Source organism: Lepisosteus platostomus, chromosome 6 (genome assembly GCF_059453375.1).
Source record: "Lepisosteus platostomus isolate fLepPlt1 chromosome 6, fLepPlt1.hap1, whole genome shotgun sequence".
NCBI lineage: Eukaryota > Metazoa > Chordata > Actinopteri > Semionotiformes > Lepisosteidae > Lepisosteus > Lepisosteus platostomus.
Genome location: NC_142616.1, coordinates 8930145 through 8951718, shown reverse-complemented (window position 1 = coordinate 8951718; position 21574 = coordinate 8930145). Strand labels below are relative to the sequence as shown.

The window sequence follows — 21574 nt, the reverse complement described above, 5'->3', positions numbered from 1 at the left end:
GGTATTTTAATGTCAAGATACCAAAGAGCGCTATAAAAGCCAGTTAACATCTTGCTTTAAAACAAAATTGAAAGACCTCTTCAGAACTAATGAGTTGCCAGCGACACAAGAGATCCCATCTTGGAACAGCAGCATGGGGAAACAGGATTTTTTTAAAGTTTACTACTGTACATAAAGTGCACAGGGGTAGTGGATAACATCTGCAAAATATTGGAAAGTCTACCATCCCACAGATGCAGATGTGGACCAAGAATGATTTTCACAGTACAAAAGTGAACCTATATCCAAGTTCTTTCATAAACTGTCATTATCCATGTTTAAATAAACCCACTTGTACAGCTAGATGCTTAAAAGGGAGTGATTTAGGACAGTCCTCTCGTTCACAAACCATTCCAGATGACCTTGTCACTGGTGCAGAGAGCATCATGGAACAAAAAGTTGATACCCTGTACACCAATGGTCTCACAGGTAATTGCATTAGTGAGGTCTGTACAGACAACTGAGAGACATTCTTGTTAACACTGCCTGAATCACATCACTCATGCAAGCAGGATTTTACACACCTTTCATTAAGGATACAGGTCCACAACCTCATTGTGGAAGCTAGAGGTTACCCCAACTCCCACACCTTCAAGGTAGAGCAGAAGGTAAAGACGTATAAATTTCCTCTTAGATTATGTTGCATACTTTGCAAAAACCTTAAAGTTCCTTTTGTGAAAACACTCTGCTTTAGCAAAAGCAGACACTGCCCTGATGCAAAGTGTCCAGAACAGAAAGAAGCCCACAAGACAGGGTTATTGGAATCTAGGAGTCAGGTTGACACTTGAGAGGTGAAGCCAACTTCACCCAAGACACTAGAAGTAACCTACATAGACCAAGGAATGACAGGCTCTCACTGTAGCAACTAATGTCAATACCAGAAGGCAATATTAGACCCTTACAGTTGGTAAGCCCATGACACACCATAGATAACTGCATCTATTTTACTTGCTCAAGAGCCCAGCCACCCACCCCACCACAACTCCAGTTACACAGCACACAGTCACCACTTGCAACATCTTTATTAGGACTAACTTCCTCCAACAAAATCATCCTGCCACACAGAGGCTGCTGGTCCCTGGAACACAAGGCAGTAGGTAGGAACCTGAAAAAGAGGATGAAACCCTCTTTGAGCACAGGAAGAGATTTCCTTAAGAAGCTTGCAACAGGAGCAGCATTATAATTGGGAATTACAGTAGGCATTAGATATCATGAGACATGCATCCATGCCCTAGAGGGCAATCTTCAATTGTATTTTGTTGACATACTCAGCATTAAAAAGCTGATCAAGGAGTGCACTATGTACCCCTCAGTCCCTGGGGCCGTTCTCCTTTCCTGGACAGGGGGTCCTGACACAGCGCCCGTCAGCATCAGGGTTCTCCAGCACTGGGATTACTGCAGGAGAAACAGGAAGTCCCCAAGGGGAAGATACTGTTGAGCAGCTCAAAGCAAGGCATCAGATGAGCACAGGCAGAAGGAACCCATGCTGGGGAAGAACATGAAACTGCAGACACTCACCGCGGCCATCAAAGCAGCCCTCCACACACTGCCGCTCGGATGGTAGACACAGCTCTGTGGAGCACATGAAGTAGATCTGGAGGAGAGGGGAATGGCAAGAGGGATTTTAAAGTGGGGATAACAGTGACAACTCAGCACATGGCTCTACAGGGATCTAGAGAGCCTGCATCCTCAAAAAGCCTCACCTCCTCATTGATGTAGGAGTAGGAGGTGCTGTCCAGGAACTGGAAGGTCTGGATGTGGAAGCGGCGGTGGTGCTTGGGCAGAGGCAGCTTGGAGTGGATGTGGAGGGTGGAAGTGTGGCCGTAGTCCAGAGGATTGGGGCAGCTGCAGGGAGAGGCACCAAGATCAGGACCCTGCCTGCAACCCACTGACCAGCCCAGGGAGAGAGCTGCACACGTAGGAGCCCCTTACCCATCATAGAGCAGCACCCAGACAGCCTGGCCGGACCGGGGATAGGCAACACAGTAGTGCACCAGCAGCACCAGGTTGGGGTCCGGAGAGTTCAGCAGTCGCACCTCCAGGTAGACTGGGTTCCCCAGCAGGAGCCGGAGGGGACGGTGGTACTGAGGGTAGAACCTGGAGTAGCTCTCGTCTAGAAGATGGTATAGCGGTATGAAATGCTACACAACACTTCTCCATGTTGGGAATTTTACAGAAAGCAGGTTGTCCAAACGAAACCTTAGGTTTTTAAGCTACTGTCCTTCTGCCAAGATGCGTCACCTGTAGCAATCCGGAGCTGCACCCCAAACACCCCCTGGGACAGGACAGCAGAGGGCAGGTAGGGGCTCTTCACCAGGTAGCCTGTGCTGGCCAGGTTCCCCTCAGCATAGCGACACTCCACAAGCAGCCTGGAGAGCAGTGGAGGATTACACAAGTGCTACCACCTAAACAGGCCCGAGATCATGAAATGGAGCTCAGAACTACATGGTATCCCTGCTCACCTGAAGGGGCTGTCCCTGGTAATGACTCCATAGCTCTGGATGTTCCGCCTGGCCAGAGTCTCCACCTCAGCCAGGTAGATGGTGGTCTCTCCCACCACCTGAGCAGAGAAGGTAGAAGCAGGGTCAGTCCAGGCTTAATGACCACCCACAGGAGGGTAGTCCTCCTGTTCAGAGGAACCCCATCCAGTCTAAATTTTAGGGCTTCTTAACTGGTCCCTTTCCCACTGTACTCACAAAAGCATGGGTCCCACAGCCAGTGACAGGGAATTTGAAGATGGCAAATTCTGAGGTACAGATGACAGGGGTGCAGGACGCATTGCCAGCAATCACCAGGCTGGCAGGATCCACAGGGGGTACAGAGATGGTCCGAGGGACAGCAAAGACAAAGTGCCTGTCGGCAGTGCATTCTGGGGAGAGAAGGGCAAGTCAGGATTTGTCCATTTCCATTTAGGGTGGGAAGTTGCCTGGGACTAGGATGGTATGGAAAAGGCCTACCCTCCAGTGGATAATAGCAAGAGGATGTTTCTGGGTCCACACAGCATCCCTTGGCCAAGCAATGGGCTGTGGTGAGCCTCTCTGGACCACAAGCCACCTGATGGCTCCTGGGTATCTTGCAGCCTACAGTGATCGGATTAGACACGTCAGCACAACCAGGGAAGGAATTACTAAACTACAGAGACCTACTCACTCACCCTCCCTTGGTCTGTAGGGGCGATAGGGACAGGACACCACAATCTCTCCTCTTGGTCCATCTTTCGGAACATACACTACCTTGACAGTGTAGCGGTGATCCTACAACAATAAAGGCTATTAATCCACTGCTGGGAAGAAGTTGAAGATGCTATCAAATGCAATTCCTTCTGCTCAGGGACCAGCTGTAGTCTGATTTGGAGTGCCTGCTGGACGTCTTAGCAAGTACCTAGCTACATTAGTATGCATAGGCTGCTAAGGAGCAAGTAAAGGGTTATTCCATGCCAGAAAGAGATGGATAAAACATTTCAACTGTAAAACTCTTTGGGTGCAAGTACCCTACACATGAAGAAAGAAGGCTCCACAGCCCAAACAATACATATCCCACCCCCCAAAAAAATAGCCTTACTTGTTTAAGGACTCCAAATATATGCCAAACATACAGCCAACAGGCATTGCTATTATCCTAAAGAGGTATGTGAGGATGCTAGAAGCTCAGTCATCTTACTGAGACAATTGCCTGCTAGGATGACTGGGTTATTTGTCAAGGGTCCAACCAAGTTCTGTTCATGAAACCATGAAGTGAAGCTCCTCACCACAAGCCGGACATGGCAGCCAGTGTACAGGATTGAGAGGGTGTTCAGGTGCTGCCCTGCAGTCACAGAGTATCCACAGGATGGAGTGTCCAGGACAGACACCAGACTGCCAGAGGAACCTGCACAGGGACCACAAGATTTATGGACAGATTTCACAGCCCATACTATGAACACAGTGCTAAGAAGTATTCACATCTATTCAGCAATACAGTGCATGTTACCAGGGAAATGCACCGACACCCTGCAGAAGTGGTGCGCTCACTGCCAATCACTCACTCTGAACCTTGATCTCCTCCAGGGGGCCAGCAGGCAGGGTCACAGTCATGCACACCTCACTGCAGGAGATGGTCAGGCCTCTAGGGGGTGGGGGAGGAGGGGCAACTGGAACATGGCAGGACACAGTGTCAGTCACCCATCTCCTCCGCTCTTTGTCATAGTATCTCACTGTCAGGGCATAGTATTGCCTTTGGTTCCTCCTCTGCAGTGGAGAAGAGCATCACAGGTTCAATTCCTCACTGACAAACCTCACCCAGGCATGTTTGAGCACCAGACTGGCTCCTTACCCAGGTCCTGACATAACACCCTTTGTAGGAAGCCACCAGCACCAGCCAGCTCCTGGTGGTCCACACCTTGTGCCCACATCTCTTGGGGAGGCTACTGACCAAGAGAGGAGGCATTTTACCTGGGAGAAGTAGGAAAGAGGGGGGGGGTTAAACTCATGCAGCTAAGCTCACTCTAGCTCTAAGTAACACAATGACATCCCTTGCAGATGGTTCCTCTCAAGTCCTGTTAATGCATTTGTTCTCTGCCTCCTCCTGTGGGAACTTACAGCAAGTCCCCCACTCCAGCCTGTCACAGCTGCTTGCTCATGTTATACCACTATGGTCAGCTTATGCTGCAGGATGCAGGTACAGTGGACAGGATAGAACCTCACCCTTCAGCAGGTAGACTCGGCTGAACCTCCTCACAGAGAACTTGAGCATCATGCTGCTCTTGCCACAGGACAGCAGGGGGCGGCTGTGGGATTGCTGCTGCTCGGGGTCTCCCTGAGAGTCTGGGAAAGCAACAGGACAAGGAATGAGATGCATTATAGGTGATAGGCTGAGTGGAGTGTCAGGGGGAAAGAACCAGCTGATCTATATAGAAGTGTCCATCCCCTTGCTTCAGCTGAGAGTGAACACTACCTTACCACTTTCAGGTGAAGGGTCCTCAACTCCAGAGGGGCCAGATGTCACAGCTGCTTCATCTCTCTGCATGCCTGTGATGCTCTCAGAAGCCACATCAGCACTCAAGTCCTTGTCCATCTCCTCCTCTCCCTCAGAGTCAGAGTCCATTGCCATCAAGTCCTGCTCCTTCCTACTCTGTACTACTGACTCCCCTCTTTCACCTACTCCACTTCCCACAGAATGACCTTCATATCCATCTTCTGGAGACTCCTGGAACAGAGGACTACCCAAACTTGCCTCAAAACTATCATAACCCTCCTCTTCATCAAAAAGACCACCCTTGAGCTGGGCTTGTACCACTCCAACACAGAGCCATGCTAAAAATGCAGGCAAGAATAAAGCCCCAACAGTACCACCAGCACCCATTTCCAATGAAATCAAATACAAACTCTAGAGAAAGCATAACTTTCTGCTCTACGGCTGGGGTTTATATTCAGGCACTTGAAGCGCGCGCGGTCCTGTAAGCCAATCAGCATCCGGTAAGCAGGCCACAACATTCTCACGCGCTGAAGTTTGTATTGGGGTTGAGGATGAGATCTCGTGACACAAGATGACGGCGCAGACATGTACGGGACAGTGTTTAGCTACATTGTTCTGAATCAGCCTATTAAACTAAACCAATTAAAGTCTAACTTTCACTAAGATATAGAGTTACAGTATTGACTGCATTAAACGGGAGTGGTAAATCTCATTAATACTGTTGCGTTACAATACAAACTGTCAACAATCCCATTATTAAAGATTGATGAAATGCTGTTCATAAACTGTCAACAATCCCATTATTAAAGATTGATGAAATGCTGTTCATAAACTGTCAACAATCCCATTATTAAAGATTGATGAAATGCTGTTCATAAACTTCAGCGTAAAATGGAAGCGTAAGTTCCGCATTGATCTTATACAGCATGACTGTTGCTGTGATCATCGCGGTATTATTTACCGAGTTAGAAGATCTTGCTACTGTATGAGCTCAGTGAAAAGCTGGAAAACACGCCGTATTATTTATCGATTGTATGAACCTAATCAAAACGTAAGAAATACATTCGTATAGCTTGAGAGAAGAAAAGATTTCCACAGAAAAAAATGTGCTTGCTTGGTGTTCTCTTAATCATAGATTTGTTTTCATTGATAAATGAAGATGCGATAAAAAGCTTTAACGGGAGAAGCGAAACTAATGTCATTAAGGCTGTGTAAAACTCTTTATCCAGGGGAACGGGCGTAGCAAAGAGAAATGCTCTTAATGAGAACATATTTTCATGCGAACGCATTGCTGTAGCTTGTGGGAAATGCAGCTCATTTTACACGTGTTAAAACACAAACAGTGATGATCATCTCTCATACCACCACTCCCCATAGCCCGTCTTAATTAATCTGGTCGTGTCTGTATCCAGCTCCGCAATAAGCCGAGATCTATTCTTGGCACCGGCTGCAACAAGCGACACTATTTGTCTGTTTATATGAGAAAACATTATGTGGATCGAATACGTCCGCATAAGATGGTGACAAAAAAGGATTCAACAGAACTTCTGTCTTATCCTATAATGTTAAATACGTTTTAACTTGTCCTTTACATAGTAAGCACTTTTACCATTAACGCTGTCCTGCAACAGTTTAGCGTAAATGTAATCTTACTTTCTTGTATATTGTGTTAATAAGGCAAGGATATCCCACCCGAATAAACTGGTGTTTTTTTCCCTCAATATTTCGCTTGTATTGGTGTAAATCCACCTTCTATAGGGGTACTGTATATGGGTCTCTTTTACGTGTCTCTGAAGAGGACTGTGAAGAAGCTTGACCTCACAGGCTGTTTACATCTCTGATTACATGAGATGGGTTTTATGTTTCGGGGCAACTAGTTCTCAGACAGTGTCCTTCTGCCCCTCCTCACACACACCTGCTGGTTTTCATCCCATTCCACCATCGCTAGATGATTGAAGTGTTAATTGATCTAAGAAGTTGCTTCCGTTGAATATGGGTATTTTTTTCCCCTCTTCCAGAACAGTTTGGGATTTTCTTTCACTTCCAAAATAGTTAAAGCCCCAACATATTAAAGGTAGGAACAAACACTTAAAATTAACATGATGTCATGGAAGGGGGAGTAGGAGTGTAACTGCTGGAACAAAACCCAGCACGTTTGTGGGGGCACCAGGAGCCCCAGTCGTCAGGTACTACCAGCATATGCAGGTACCTCACCAGTTCTGGAAGCTTTGACAGCAACAAGTCTGACCAGATGTAGTGACTCCAGAATAGAAGTCAACTACTGTACAGCTAGAGCCTGGCTTACAGTTGCAAAACCCCCCTTCAGAATACAATGTTGAAGGCTAGTATTTCACTATTTAGACTAGTAATGGTCTTCCAACGCAGTTACTCTTGTAACTGAGCAGACAGCTGGCTGTTTACATGGAGCAATTTGGGTTACTTTCGTCTTGAGGATCTTCAGGAAATTTCAAGCTCCAGCTTTGGGTCCAGACACCATATGTAGCAGAGGTCAAGAGCAACCGATTTATTACACAGCTGGTGCCCCCTTCTCTTACTAGCAGGTGTTTTTGCACCGGGGAACTGATTGTTTCTGTGAACACAGAAGTTTAACCACAAACACAGCCCATGTCTACAAACCATTGTGCTTGTTACAAACACAAAAGCCAACTTCCTGCTGAGTGGGTTTATACAGCAGTGGCTGTAAATGGAGTCAATAGTTGCCTTGAGTAGCTCTTCACTACTGAGGAGTTCATGCTGAATACTCCTTGAGAAGCGCAATTCCTGACTCCTAGAATGACATGCAGATATGCTCTCCTTTCAGCAACTACAGCCCTTCCCCTGTGCCTTGGGAAAGAACTGTAGACAAAATCAGTGGGTTACACCATCTAGACATTTGGCAAGCTGTTCCAAATAGAGCAATTCCAGTAAACAAGAATAGTCCAGAAAAATTGGGATATTACTATATTCATTGGAGAGATTTTAATAAACTCAGCTCCCTCATCCATTTGACAAGACATCCAGTTAAACATTTTTATTAGGATTCACTTTCTCCAACAACATCTTGGACCCAGAACCAGTTCCTAGGACCCTGAAAAGCAAAGAGAAACAGTGAGTGGGCCAGTGGTACTGAGGGTAGAATCTCCACTCACACGCGGGTCAGCAGCGTGTGATCTACAGTACTTCTTCCTGAATGAGAGGACTAAAGTAAAACAACAAAAGTCTAACTTTGACAAAGATAGAGTTACGGTACTGACTGCAATGAGTATAATTCATTAAAACAAGTAAAACATGTCCATTATTACAGCCTGTCAAAAGACCGTTTACCTATTTATGGTCTTATCGAAGCGGGGTTTTACACTGCATTACTCAAAATGCCTCTTACAGTGCAGATACTGACCCACAATGCTCCAAGATCACGCTCGGAATATCACCTGAGCTCTGTGTAAAGCCAGCAAACAAATTCGTCTTATTTCTTGATCGCCTGGACACCAAAGAAACCTGACAAAGGCTTTCATACAGCTTGAGAAGAGAAATATTTCACACACAGCAAAACCGCTGCGCATTCAGGTTCTGCGTAATCATAGATACTGTTCCACAGAACGATGAAGACACTTTATTAGAACGAAAACAAGGTCCTTCGTAACTCCTTAAGACGTGCTTTACCGTTTACGAAAGGCAATGTTGGGGGAGAGCTTGAAACACGGTGTGACCCCGAGTAGAGATAATGACGAAAACCAAAACTGCCAGGAAACGCAACTACGCGTTAAATCACTTTCCTAAACACTACTAATCATAGTCAGTTGTATGCAATAGAGAAATTGTATGTACTGTATCACCGCAAGGAGACCATTTTTTCCCTCAAAAATCAACGACCTGGACTGCAACAGGCGACACTGTCTGTTACTTTGTCGGACCAGCCAAAAAAAAGGTTGTGCTGAAAAAAGACGTCCTCCTTTACGAAGAACTTACGAAGAACACAGCCAGCAGCCATATCACCCTGCAACTCACAACTAGCAACCCACTGAAGCGAAGCGGGTGTGAGCCTGGTCAGTACCTGGATGGGAGACTCCTGGGAAAGCTGAGGCTGCTGCTGGAAGAGGTGTTAGTGAGGCCAGCAGGGGGCGCTCAACCTGTGGTCCATGTGGGTCCTAATGCCCCAGTATAGTGACGGGGACACTATACTGTAAACAGGTGCCGTCCTTCGGATGAGATGTAAAACTGAGGTCCTGACTCTCTGTGGTCATTAAAAATACCAGGGCGTTTCTCGAAAAGAGTAGGGGTGTAACCCCGGTGTCCTGGCTAAATTTACCATTGGCCTTTACCAATCATGGCCACCTAATAATCCCCCTCTATGAATTGGCTTCATTATTCTCCTCTCCTCCCCACCGATAGCTGATGTATGGTGAGCTTTCTGGCGCACTACGGCTGCCGTCGCATCATCCAGGTGGGGCTGCACACTGGTGGTGGTGGAGGGGAGTCCCCATTACCTGTAAAGGGCTTTGGGTGGAGTGTCCAGAAAAAGCACTATATAAGTGTCAGCAATTATTAACGCTGCAAATGTCCGCTAATTCCAGTTGAGTCCTATGCTCTCTGGACCATTTGATAACGAAGCGTACAACAAACAGCCACCCCTTTCAGTATTTTAATGTTAAGATACCAAAGAGCACTATAAAAGCTGATTAACATCTCGCTTTAAAACAAAAAATTGAAAGACCTCCTCAGAACTAATGAGTTGCCAGCGAAACAAGAGAGCCCATCTTGGAACAGCAGAGTGAAGCTGGCCCTCCCACAAACGCTGAAACCCACCTCATTCTTTAGTGCTGCGCTTGTGCCGGGGTGTGCGTTTCTGCTGCTTTCGTTCCCAAGACACAGCACCTTTTAATGGGTGATGAAGTGAAAATCCAAGGCGACCCTGACTGTCAGTAACCCCGTCTGCCGAGGGCAAGCACTCCATTACCAATGCAAGGACAAATCTAATTTCCTCTGTTACATGGGTGGGGGGCAGCAGTTTATGTTGCATTGTTAGTATCTTCTGTGCTTTTGTGTAAACGGGAAAAAATAGCCCACGATATCATACCCTAATCAGAAGAGTTGCGGATGTAGCATTAAAAAGTGAACATTTGCACAAAGGCTTTAGCTAGCACTTCGTTGCAGTGTGATTGATTAAAATCAAAAGAAGTAATCAGTTTCTCATTCTCTCAGACATGTGCACCAATGGACATGCAAAGATTCAACCCATCTGTCACGACATGCATTTTGAAAAGCTTGGAGTGGCCACTCTGAAGATGACACTTGATGCTCCTTCCCCACAAAACACATTCGTCACTGGTGGGGAACAAAAAAAAAAAAGCAGGATTTTTTTTAAAGGGTACTACTGTACGTACAAAGTGCACAAGGTAGTGGATAACATCAGAAAGTCTACCATCCCACAGATGCAGACATGGACTAGGAAAATATTTTCACACAACAGAAGTGAACCTATATCCAAGTTCTTTCATAAACTTATTATCCATGTTTAAATGGACCCACTTCTACAGCTAGAGGTTTAAAAAGGAGTGATTTAGGACAGTCCTCTCGTTCACAAACCATTCCAGACCACCTTGTCACTGGCGCAGGGAGGAATAGCATCATGGAACAAGTTGAGATACCCTGTATAACACTGGTCTCACAGGTGGTAGCAGTAGTGAGATCTGTATAGACACCCCAGAGACATTCTTGTTAACGCTGCCTGAACCACATCACTCATGATTGTAGGATCTTACACACCTTTCTTTAAAGCTAGAGGTCCACAAACTCATTGTGGAAGCTACAGGTTACTACCCCCTGCCTAGCTTCCAGGTAGAGCCTAAGCAGAAGGTTTAGGAATTCCTTCTTACAGGTCATGCTGCATATTTTGCAAAAACCCTAAACTACTTTTGTGAAAATAGACAGTGCTTTGGCGAAAGCTCAACCTGCCTTGACTAAAAGTGTCCAGAACAGAAAAATACCTAAAAGACAAGTTCACTAAAAACCAGGTTGACATTTGAGTGGAAGCAGACTTCACCAAGACACTGGCAGTAACCTATATTGACCAAGGAATGACAGGGTCTCACTGTAGCAACTAATGTAAATGCCAGATGGCACTATTAAACCCTTACAGTCAGTAAGCCCATGACATCCCATGGATAATGACACCCATTTTACTTGCTCAAGAGCCCAGCCCCCCTCTCCAATTACTCAGCACATAGTCACTTGCAACATCTTTATTAGGATTGACTTCCTCCAACAAAACCATCCTGCCACACAGAGGCTGCTGGTCCCTGGAGCACAAAGCAGTAGGCAGGAACCTGAAAAAGAGGAGAAAAAGCTCTTTGAGCACAGAAAGAGAGGTTTCCTTAAGAAGCTTGCAACAGGAGCAGGATAATAGATGGGAATTGCAGTAGGCCTTAGATGAGAAGTAGACCCATGCCCTAGAGGGGAATCCTCATAGTATTTTGTTGATGTTACACTCAGCATTAAAAAGCTGATCAAGGAGTGCACCGGTACCCTACGTACCCCTCAGTTCCTGGGGCTGTTCTTTCCTGGACAGGGGGTCCTGACACAGCGCCTGTCAGCATCAGGGTTTTCTAGCACCGGGATTTCTGCAGGAGAAACAGGAAACCCCCCACACCCCCCAAGGGGAAGATACTGTTGAGCAGCTCAAAGCAAGGCATCAGATGAGCACATGCAGAAGGAACCCATGCTGGGGAAGAATGAAACTGCAGACACTCACCGCGGCCATCAAAGCAGCCCTCCACACACTGCCGCTCGGATGGTAGACACAGCTCTGTGGAGCACATGAAGTAGATCTGGAGGAGAGGGGAATGGCAAGAGGGATTTTAAAGTGGGGATAACAGTGACAACTCAGCATGTGGCTCTACAGGGATCTAGAGAGCCTGCATCCTCAAAAAGCCTCACCTCCTCATTGATGTAGGAGTAGGAGGTGCTGTCAAGGAACTGGAAGGTCTGGATGTGGAAGCGGCGGTGGTGCTTGGGCAGAGGCAGCGTGGAGTGGATGTGGAGGGTGGACATGTGGCCGTAGTCCAGAGGATTGGGGCAGCTGCAGGGAGAGGCACCAAGATCAGGACACTGCCTGCAACCCACTGACCAGCCCAGGGAGAGAGCTGCACATGCAGTAGCCCCTCACCCATCATAGAGCAGCACCCAGACAGCCTGGCCAGAGCGGGGGTAGGCAATACAGTAGTGCACCAGCAGCACCAGGTTGGGGTCTGGAGAGTTCAGCAGTCGCACCTCCAGGTAGACTGGGTTCCCCAGCAGGAGCCGGAGGGGGCGGTGGTACTGAGTGTAGAACCTGGAGTAGCTCTCATCTAGAAGACAGAAGGGTTGCTTAGCATTTTATACTGCTGTACCATGTTGGGAATCCTACAGAAAGCAGGTTGTTCAACCCAAACCAGAGATTTTTAGCAATTGTCCCTCTGCCAAGATGCGTCACCTGTAGCAATCCGGAGCTGCACCCCAAACACTCCCTGGGACAGGACAGCAGAGGGCAGGTAGGGGCTCTTCACCAGGTAGCCTGTGCTGGCCAGGTTCCCCTCAGCATAGCGACACTCCACCAGCAGCCTGGAGAGCAGTGGAGGATTACACAAGTGCTACCACCTAAACAGACCCAAGATCATGAAATGGAGCTCAGAACTACATGGTATCCCTGCTCACCTGAAGGGGCTGTCCCTGGTAATGACTCCATAGCTCTGGATGTTCCGCCTGGCCAGAGTCTCCACCTCAGCCAGGTAGATGGTGGTCTCTCCTACCACCTGAGCAGAGACAAGGTAGAAGCAGGGTAAGTACATGCTTAATGACCACCCACAGGAGGGTACAGTAGTTCTCCTGTTCAGAGGAACCCTATCCAGTCAATTTTAGGGCTTCTTAACTGGTCCTTTTCCCCCCACTGTACTCACAAAAGCATGGGTCCCACAGCCAGTGACAGGGAATTTGAAGATGGCAAACTCTGAGGTACAGATGACAGGGGTGCAGGAAGCATTGCCAGCAATCACCAGGCTGGCAGGATCCACAGGGGGTACAGAGATGGTCCGAGGGACAGCAAAGACAAAGTGCCTGTCGGCAGTGCACTCTGGGGAGAGAAGGGCAAGTCAGGATTTGTCCATTTCCATTTAGGGTGGGAAGTGGCCTGGGACTGGGATAGTACAGAAAAGGCCTACCCTCCAGTGGATAATAGCAAGAGGATGTTTCTGGGTCCACACAGCATCCCTTGGCCAAGCAATGGGCTGTGGAGAGCCTCCCTGGACCACAGGCCACCTGATGGCTCCTGGGTATCTTGCAGCCTACAGTGATCAGATTAGACAGGTCAGCACAACCAGGGAAGGAATGTCTAAGCCAAAGAGACCTATTCACTCACCCTCCCTTGGTCTGTAGGGGCGATAGGGACAGGACACCACAATCTCTCCTCTTGGCCCATCTTTCGGAACATACACTACCTTGACAGTGTAGCGGTGATCCTACAACAATAAAGGCCATTAATACACTGCTGGGAAGAAGTTGAAGATGCTATCAAATGCAATTCCTTCTGCTCAGGGACCAGCTGTGGTCTTATTTGGAGTGCCTGCTGGAAATCTTAATTAGCTAGCTACATTAGTATACATAGGCTGCTAAGGAGGAAGTAAAGGGTTATTCCATGCTGGAAAGAGATCAATAAAACAGCTCAGCTTTCTTCAGTTGGAGGGTGCTCACACCCATAGAAGGCTCACCCACCCACTGGCCATAATAGCTTTATGTAACCATGAGGTGAATCTCCTCACCACAAGCTGGACATGGCAGCCAGTGTACAGGATAGAGAGGGTGTTCAGGTGCTGCCCTGCAGTCACGGAGTATCCACAGGATGGAGTGTCCAGAACAGACACCAGACTGCCAGAGGAACCTGCACAGGGACCACAAGATTTATGGTCAGATTTCATGGCCTATGACAAGGTGCTAGAATGTATTTACATCTCTCCAGCGATACAGTGCATGTTACCAGGGAAATGCACCGACACCCCGCTGAAGTGGTGCGCTCACTGCCAATCACTCACTCTGAACCTTGATCTCCTCCAGGGGGCCAGCAGGCAGGGTCACAGTCATGCACACCTCACTGCAGGAGATGGTCAGGCCTCTAGGGGGTGGGGGAGGAGGGGCAACTGGAACATGGCAGGACACAGTGCCAGTCACCCATCTCCTCCGCTCTTTGTCATAGTATCTCACTGTCAGGGCATAGTGTTGCCTTTGGTTCCTCCTCTGCAGTGGAGAAGAGCATCACAGGTTCAATTCCTCACTGACAAACCTCACCCAGGCATGTTTGAGCACCAGACTGGCTCCTTACCCAGGTCCTGACGTAACACCCTTTGTAGGAAGCCACCAGCACCAGCCAGCTCCTGGTGGTCCACACCTTGTGCCCACATCTCTTGGGGAGGCTACTGACCAAGAGAGGAGCCATTTTACCTGGGAGAAGTAGGAAAGAGGGGGGTTAAATTCATACAGCTAAGCTCTCCCTCTAAGGGACACATCAATGACACCCCTTGCATAAACAGGATGCAAGAGGAACAATTTGTATTCCTTCTCCACCTCCTCCTGTGGGAACTTACAGCAAGTCCCCCACTCCAGCCTGTCACAGCTGCTTACTCATGTTATACCACTATGGGCGGCTTATGCTGCAGGATGCAGGTACAGTGGACAGGGTAGAACCTCACCCTTCAGCAGGTAGACTCGGCTGAACCTCCTCACAGAGAACTTGAGCATCATGCTGCTCTTGCCACAGGACAGCAGGGGGCGGCTGTGGGATTGTTGCTGCTGCTCGGGGTCTCCCTGAGAGTCTGGGAGGGAAGAGAAGACCGCAAGAAGTGTTACTGGGCAAAAGACCTTCACGTTGGTAGCTGCAGTAGAAGCAAAGGAACAAGTAAAGGGTTGTCTTCAGCACAGAATAAACATTTACTTGCTCCTGTGAAGAGCTACAAGAATGCACTTCAGTCTAGATGAAGATTCCGTCAGAAGGAATTTCTGCTGTAACCTACTTAAAGGAGAGAAGGAGCAGCCATATGCAAAGTACGCATGCAGATATTCCACTGGTCATGAACACTCCTATACATCCAGACTTCCTCTTAGAGGAAATACAGCAGAACTACTTTACTACCATGCAGTTGTATTCACTCCACAGATTTGAAGAAACCCCCTACCAGGATCAGAAGAGGGAGGATCTGCTTCAGAGGGACCAGTTGTCACTGCTGCCTCATCTCTCTGCACATCAGCACTCGAGTCCTTATCCAGTTCTTCCCCCTCAGCATCAGAGCTCATTTCCATCAAGTCCTGCTCTCCCCCATTTAGCACTCCTCTCATCTCTCCAGCAGAATAACCATCATATCCATCTGGTGGGGTCTCCTGGAATACAGGACTACCCACATTTGGCTCAAAACCATCATAACCTTCCTCTTCACCAAAAACAGCACCTGGACCCTTGAGCTGGGCTTGGGCCACTGCAACACAGAGCCATGCTAACAATCCAGGCAAAAGGAAATCCATCACTCCCACTCCTCTCCCCATTTTTCACACAAAAACACTTCAAGAGAAAGAATAACTATCGGTCCTGCTGCTGGGGCTTATATACACGCACTGAGACGCGCGTTGTCCTGTGGGCCAATCAGGAGCAGGTAAGGAAGTCCAGAACATTCTCACACGCTGTTTCGGACGCGGGTGTTGCGAGTGAAATCACGTGACACAGCTTGACTGCCCGGATACTCTGTGATCAACTTGTTCTTGTATCATCAGTCTAAACTGAAACAATATAAAATATAATCTTGAAAAGGATGAAGAGTTACAGCAAAGCGTAAATTTCATTAATACAACTTGTAAACAACCTAATTAAATCGTGATGAAATGCCGTTGATCGAATTGTACTGTGATGTGTTTGCATTTCACAATGATTGTTCATAATATTAACATCATAGCTGTAATGCAGATCGCGGTAACTTTCACTGTGTTCGAAGATCCCGCTGTGTTGACGACCTGAGCAAATTGAAACGCCAGCAAACACCTCCGTATGACAATACATTCTCACGAGCTGATATTAGGCATGAAGGTTGAAAGCGAAGGCAGATGACAAGTTGATTACAGGAGAGTCTTCTTCAAGGTGAGAAGTGTGTTCATAACGGGAACATTTAACTAGTTAATTTCCGTTCAGTTGTATTCCTAATACGGATAGAGTGTGTGTCGGCATAACTTTTTAAAAACGCATCTTCTTGAGGTTGACCCCCCCTACAGACAGCACAAACGATGAAACCCATCTCATTCGTTAGTGCTACGTTGTGCCGGTTTGTGCTGTTGAATGTAGCGATTTGCTGCTGTCGGTTCCGAGATATAGCGCCTTGGTTTTTTCTGGTAATCACGTGACTGTACAAGCCAGTTTAAAGGTACCAACACACTCGGTACTTTTAACTACTCGATGTGATGAAAACAACGGGTGCAATTTGTTTCGGTGAAAACTTATTCTCGCGAATTGCAATTGTAATCTATAGTCACAACTGTAACAATATTTTTCAAGGTTTACTATCGTGTGTAACGATCATTATAACGTTCTCGACAAATGAAGCTTTCAAAGAGGTCTCCGCTGGAGATGCAGACAATATATCAGAAACCATTTCAACTCCCTGCCACTGGGGTCAGCTTATCAAAGATCACAATTGAAAGATCTGATGGTCGTGATCTTTCTGTATTTGCGTCATACTTCGAAAAGGGAGGCGCTATTTTCAAATGCAAAACTTCCACCCCACCGAACTCAAATTGCACAAAATGCAAACCCGTTGATTTAATCACATCGAGTAATTAAAAGTACCGAGTGTGTTGGTTATATGTTCGGTTGTTTTATCTGAAAATAAAAATCCTTTCCAAGATTCCCCTGGTCTGCATGTGAGACGGTAGAGTTTCCAATGTTGTTTTGCAGTCGAATTATGAACTACCTGGGTTATCTCGGTGCATCGTGCCCCCTTTAAAAGATCCTGATTCTTTTTCACATTTAAGATTTTTTTCTTTTTGCAATCAAATCAGTCAAATTGTATTTATCAAATCCACAACAATACACCGTGAAGCAGTAGTTGCTGGAAATGAAATGTCTCTTCTGCGAGCTCAAGGGGGCGGGGGAGGGGGTAGAAATCACAAAATTAAAGTTACAAAATAAGGTTACATGATGACTCATACAGTGGATATAAGTCACATTTATGCAACCATGGTGTTGTGGTTTTTTTTTTATTTAAATTATTTTTCCTAATAATTATCTATTTGTTTTTCTCTTGAATTTTGTTGGTTGCAAGGTTAAAAGATTAAAACATTAAAGATGGAAAAATGTCTGACGTGATTTATCTTAATTTCTGGCTTTACATCACAAAAACACACAATTTCAATAAGGGTGTGTAAACTTTTTATATCCACTGTAATACTGCAACAGAAATGGAATAAAATAAAATCAGACAGAGCTCAATATAAATAGAGCTGCGATGTGTCCAGGGTGTATGCACTATATTACAGTATGTCCAAGTAGAGCAGAATGCCGAATACAATGAAAAGTATGAAAACAATGGTCTTGTGATACAGGAAGTTACCAATCCTCACTTTTTTTAAATACGTGGCTTGAAACACGAATCTTTAAACGGCCCTTGATTTGCATACTTGATTTGCATAGAATAAGAGCACCCAAGAACTGACAATACATACTGTAATTAGACACTTTTCTATATGAAAGCAAGTGTTAAGAACAAACATTTATTTCTTTTAACTGCAACAGGACTTTAGTCTTGCTTCTGGGCTCCTCCCATTAACTCTGTAAAGCCAGTGCAGTATCCCTGTCTGTGGAGGACACTGCACCTGCTGCTCATATTAGATCCAGGCACCTAGATGTGCAAATATGGTAAAATCCTCCTCCTTCCCCTCAAATATCAGACTATCTCCTATGCTTACCTCTTACAGTAGCTAAGAAAAGTGAGTCACCATTTTCATCCTCTTTGAAATTGATTACAACTCCTCGCTCACCAGGGTGCCTACATGCACAGTGAACAGAACTGGGCATGTACAGACCTCAGCAGCCAGTATCAGGACCAGGGCTTGTGGAAGTGATCCACACATTCTTTAGAAGGGTTTTTATTGGACTGGTTCTGTCTGCCATTTTATTGTCCTACTGTATTGCAAACCCCTTTTTTCCCCATTTCTGTAATTCTGTTGCCTCCTTTGTTTGGTTTTTACTGCTGTAAAGTGGTTTGAGAAGCCACTTTTAAAGGTTCCAGCTGAAGTTCATTAGAACATTGTCCTGCACTGAAGTGAAACTGCCATCATGAGGAGTACAGTTAGTGCTGGTCTAATCTCCAGAAAGTCGGTATTGCATAGGTGACGAGGCTAAAAAGGGGGAAAATACAAATATCTGAGCAAGAATCGAGATTAGAAAATGGCAAAACATGGTTACCAAATATCCATATACAGTACAGTATGAATATTAGGACAAGACACTGATAAAACAATATTGATTTATTGATTGTTCCACTGGTGTCTGTGGATATTTTAGCATTGTATGATAGAATAATGTCAAGCTGACATTCTAAGCTTTAAAGTGAAACTGTACTGCAGCCTGAAGCATCCTGATTCTTAATTTTATGACTGGGCTTCCATTAGGATATTCCACTGCAGTAACAGAATAGGGGAATTTTTCACTCACATTTGAATGCGCTTATTAAAAATGGGTTGTGTTGCACATTGAGGGGGCCCCCTGCTGGCCACGGGGCCCTAATGCAGTTACCTACTTCGCCCAGGACGGCTCCTGACTCCAAATGTGTAAGAAACTGTGAAACAATGTGAAACTGCAGCAGGAAAGACTTTTGCTGAACAAGTGGAAGAAAGTGAGAACAAGAAACACCAAGACAAACACTCACACTAGCATTGCCTGCGCTCTCTCGGGTGGTCCTGTCTACAGAAAACGCAAGGTTGTTTCGTCTGTTAAAAGCTGTCTTCCAACGTATTTACGTCCTCCGCAGCATTTACGGATTGTGTTTTCTGTAGATAAGACAGGGGAACCAGGAAGAGCGCGGACAATGCTTGTGTGTCATTTTTCTTTTTCCTGTTCGGGACATGCAAATCACAGGATGTAAATAAATAAAAAGATTGGCGCGTTTACTACAGACAATACGAAGGCAGCGAAGGAGCAGTCAGTCAGGCGCTCTGAAAGGGGATACAGATCTTCACGGGATGGTGAATTATATACAACAGCCGGGAAGGTTTCCATTTAATGAATAATCGCGCCGGGAGAAAAAAAAAAACTGACACTCGAATCCTGCCGTGAACAGGTATTTGCGGCATATTGCCGAGTATTGAGTAGGACGACATCACTCATTTACAAGAAGTGGTGTCAGCGTTTGGGGAAGCGGTTCTCGGTGGAAAAGAAAGGGAAGACTTCTTATTTTGGCTTCCGAGACCAACCACAGCAGTTTCGATGACTCGAAAGAGCTGATTTAAATATACCATAAATCCAATTAGAGTGAATTCAGTGGAAAGGCTGTTCCATTTTCAAACCTGAACCATGGATCTATAGCTCGTCGGTACTGTCCTCTAAGACTTTGCAGGAGGAGATGGAATTCGTTTTGCTGTTGTTCTGATTTTTTTTCTGTCATTTTTTATACCCACACGTCTGGGCTCACTGTTTCGACACCTGGACTCGCGTGACGTCACTCCCTGCTTACGCTGGTCAGGTCAAAATGCCGTCTGTTATTGATACTGCTTTTGCACTGGCAAAGTGCATGTCGGCAGATATTACAGTATTTTAAAATATTTTTCATTCTCCGCTCGCAGTTCGATGAAAGTGAATGTCATCGTGTCTATCCCTGCACAGAAGCAATGACGCATCGTGTTCGTTCATGTTCAGCAGGCTCGACTCAAAAAAGGTTAAGTAAACTAAGGAAAACTTGGCAATATCGCCCTCTGTTTATTCGAAACTTTGTAATACTAAAAGCATTTCATTTCGTCTATTCCAGTACAAAAAATTACAGAACGACGGGCATAACGCGTTCATTCAAGTTCAAAGTTAAGTAAATAAGGTGAATTCGGCAATAAATCAAAGCTTTGTACTATGAAATAATGTACGTGTATTTTGAAATATCACGGCACTCCGGGTAGTTAAAGAAACCCGGTAAAGATGATCAAAACGGTCCTCGGAAAAATTGTACAGAATCTTATTTTCAGTCAACGAGGACAACTGGACTGTGCTGACCTGAGAAAACAAACATGGGCTGATGAAAATTTAACTTGGCTAATGACAATATGACATAGTGTAACTGTTTTCGAAAACTAGAAGATGCGATTATTATATTCATTTAAAGTGTTATTCTTAGAATCAGAAAATGCTTAACAATCATTATTAATGTTTAACTATAATTAGATATTATTAACAACAACAACATTATTATTATTATTATTATTATTAATAATAATAATAATAATAATACATTAGCAGTCTTTTCGATAGTTGGAAATGTGTATACAGTGTTGTCCATTGTGTATGTGTTGTTCAGAAATGTCTCCAATAAAATATTTTTTATGTAACTTGAACTAAAGCTTTGGAAATTCCTTCATGTGTTTTTTCAGAGCACACTTTCCCTTCATCATTGTAATTGTTTACAAACTACACTATGTCCAGAATTCATCAGCCAGAATCCTGACCAGGTCTCGTGCAAGTGATCACATCACTCCTGTCCTGGAGTCCTTGCACAGGCTTCCTTCAAAATTGGACTTCGAAATCCTCATGCTCACCTATAAGGCCCTGCGTGCCTTGGCACCTCGGTAGCTGTCTGAGCTACTATCGTCCTACTCCCCACCTCGCAACCTTCACTCTTCTAATTCTGGTCTCCTGTCTGTACACCAAGCCAGTCTACACTCTGGGGTGACAGGGCTTTCTCCTGTTATGCCCCAAAGCTCTGGAACTCTAGCTCTAAGGACATTAGAGAGTCACCTTTCCTGAGCTCTTTCAAATCAGGACTGAAAACCTTTTTTTAGAGGGACTTTTATTTCAATGGCTTTGTGTCTGCCCCTTTGCTTTCCTACTGTATTCTAAACCCTTATTGTAATTGCCTGATTCTGCTCTCCTCTCACTGTGTGCCTTTTCTTACCATACAGTGCTTTGAGAAGCCACTTTTAGGCACTTTATTATTATTATTATTATTATTATTATTATTATTATTATTGTAACGCTTACGGCCGACAGGCACTGTGTAAGAGCCGGCGTACCAGAGCAGGTGACGTCACCGCCCTTCCCTGTGATAGCAGGACTACAGCTACTGGGCTTTAGAGAGATCTCTCTTTGCCTCACCGGGCTGGGTCGCTGCAGAGAGACGCGGGAGTCCCGGGTTCGAGCCGACCTAATGCGGCAAGGGCGCCCGCCTGAGCCCCCGTTGCGTTATATTACTATTTTAATGCACATGTACTCGTTCGATTATATATGCAGTATAACAGACATACAACCAAATGGTTTGTAAAATTGATCCCCTTCACTATTAATAGAATTGTTTAGCTTTTTTGCTGAAAGCTGAACTTG

General features: G+C 45.7%; 2 protein-coding genes across 3 annotated transcripts; both read right to left on the bottom strand.

Annotated features, from left to right (window-relative positions):
• Window positions 1–1042: 1042 nt before the first annotated feature.
• Window positions 1043–5419, bottom strand: LOC148660043 (zona pellucida sperm-binding protein 4-like). 2 transcript variants are annotated; one of them, XM_088637615.1, is made up of 15 exons: window positions 4977–5419; window positions 4722–4841; window positions 4351–4469; window positions 4064–4265; window positions 3788–3906; window positions 3194–3293; window positions 2997–3119; window positions 2736–2908; window positions 2502–2599; window positions 2281–2408; window positions 1972–2152; window positions 1743–1884; window positions 1558–1633; window positions 1308–1434; window positions 1043–1144 (listed from the first exon to the last, which is right to left on the bottom strand). In XM_088637615.1, exons 1-14 carry the CDS (start codon window positions 5377–5379, stop codon window positions 1349–1351), a joined length of 2070 nt encoding a protein of 689 aa, XP_088493741.1. In that variant the 5' UTR covers window positions 5380–5419; the 3' UTR covers window positions 1043–1144; window positions 1308–1348. The 2 variants fall into 2 exon arrangements, with proteins under 2 accessions (XP_088493741.1, XP_088493740.1); XM_088637614.1 differs by having other exon boundaries at window positions 1346–1434.
• Window positions 5420–11529: 6110 nt separating this feature from the next.
• On the bottom strand, window positions 11530–15603 carry LOC148660042 (zona pellucida sperm-binding protein 4-like). Its single transcript, XM_088637618.1, has 14 exons — window positions 15192–15603; window positions 14709–14831; window positions 14342–14460; window positions 14055–14256; window positions 13785–13903; window positions 13385–13484; window positions 13188–13310; window positions 12927–13099; window positions 12685–12782; window positions 12464–12591; window positions 12158–12338; window positions 11929–12070; window positions 11744–11819; window positions 11530–11612 (listed from the first exon to the last, which is right to left on the bottom strand). The coding sequence occupies exons 1-14, from the start codon at window positions 15553–15555 to the stop codon at window positions 11530–11532; spliced, it is 2031 nt and encodes a 676-aa protein (XP_088493744.1). The 5' UTR covers window positions 15556–15603.
• Between the last annotated feature and the right edge of the window lie 5971 nt (window positions 15604–21574).

What these genes read in the sequence shown, in the direction of transcription:
- LOC148660043 (XM_088637615.1), bottom strand. Translation starts at nt 5,379, where the DNA reads ATGGGTGCTGGTGGTACTGTTGGGGCTTTATTCTTGCCTGCATTTTTA. An exon ending in GGAGGAGATCAAGGTTCAGA is followed by an intron (nt 3,907 to 4,063) that starts GTGAGTGATTGG and finishes GTCCCTGTGCAG; the next exon opens with GTTCCTCTGGCAGTCTGGTG. An exon ending in GCAGCTCCGGATTGCTACAG is followed by an intron (nt 2,153 to 2,280) that starts GTGACGCATCTT and finishes ACCATCTTCTAG; the next exon opens with ACGAGAGCTACTCCAGGTTC.
- LOC148660042 (XM_088637618.1), bottom strand. Translation starts at nt 15,555, where the DNA reads ATGGGGAGAGGAGTGGGAGTGATGGATTTCCTTTTGCCTGGATTGTTA. An exon ending in GGAGGAGATCAAGGTTCAGA is followed by an intron (nt 13,904 to 14,054) that starts GTGAGTGATTGG and finishes GTCCCTGTGCAG; the next exon opens with GTTCCTCTGGCAGTCTGGTG. An exon ending in GCAGCTCCGGATTGCTACAG is followed by an intron (nt 12,339 to 12,463) that starts GTGACGCATCTT and finishes TCTGTCTTCTAG; the next exon opens with ATGAGAGCTACTCCAGGTTC.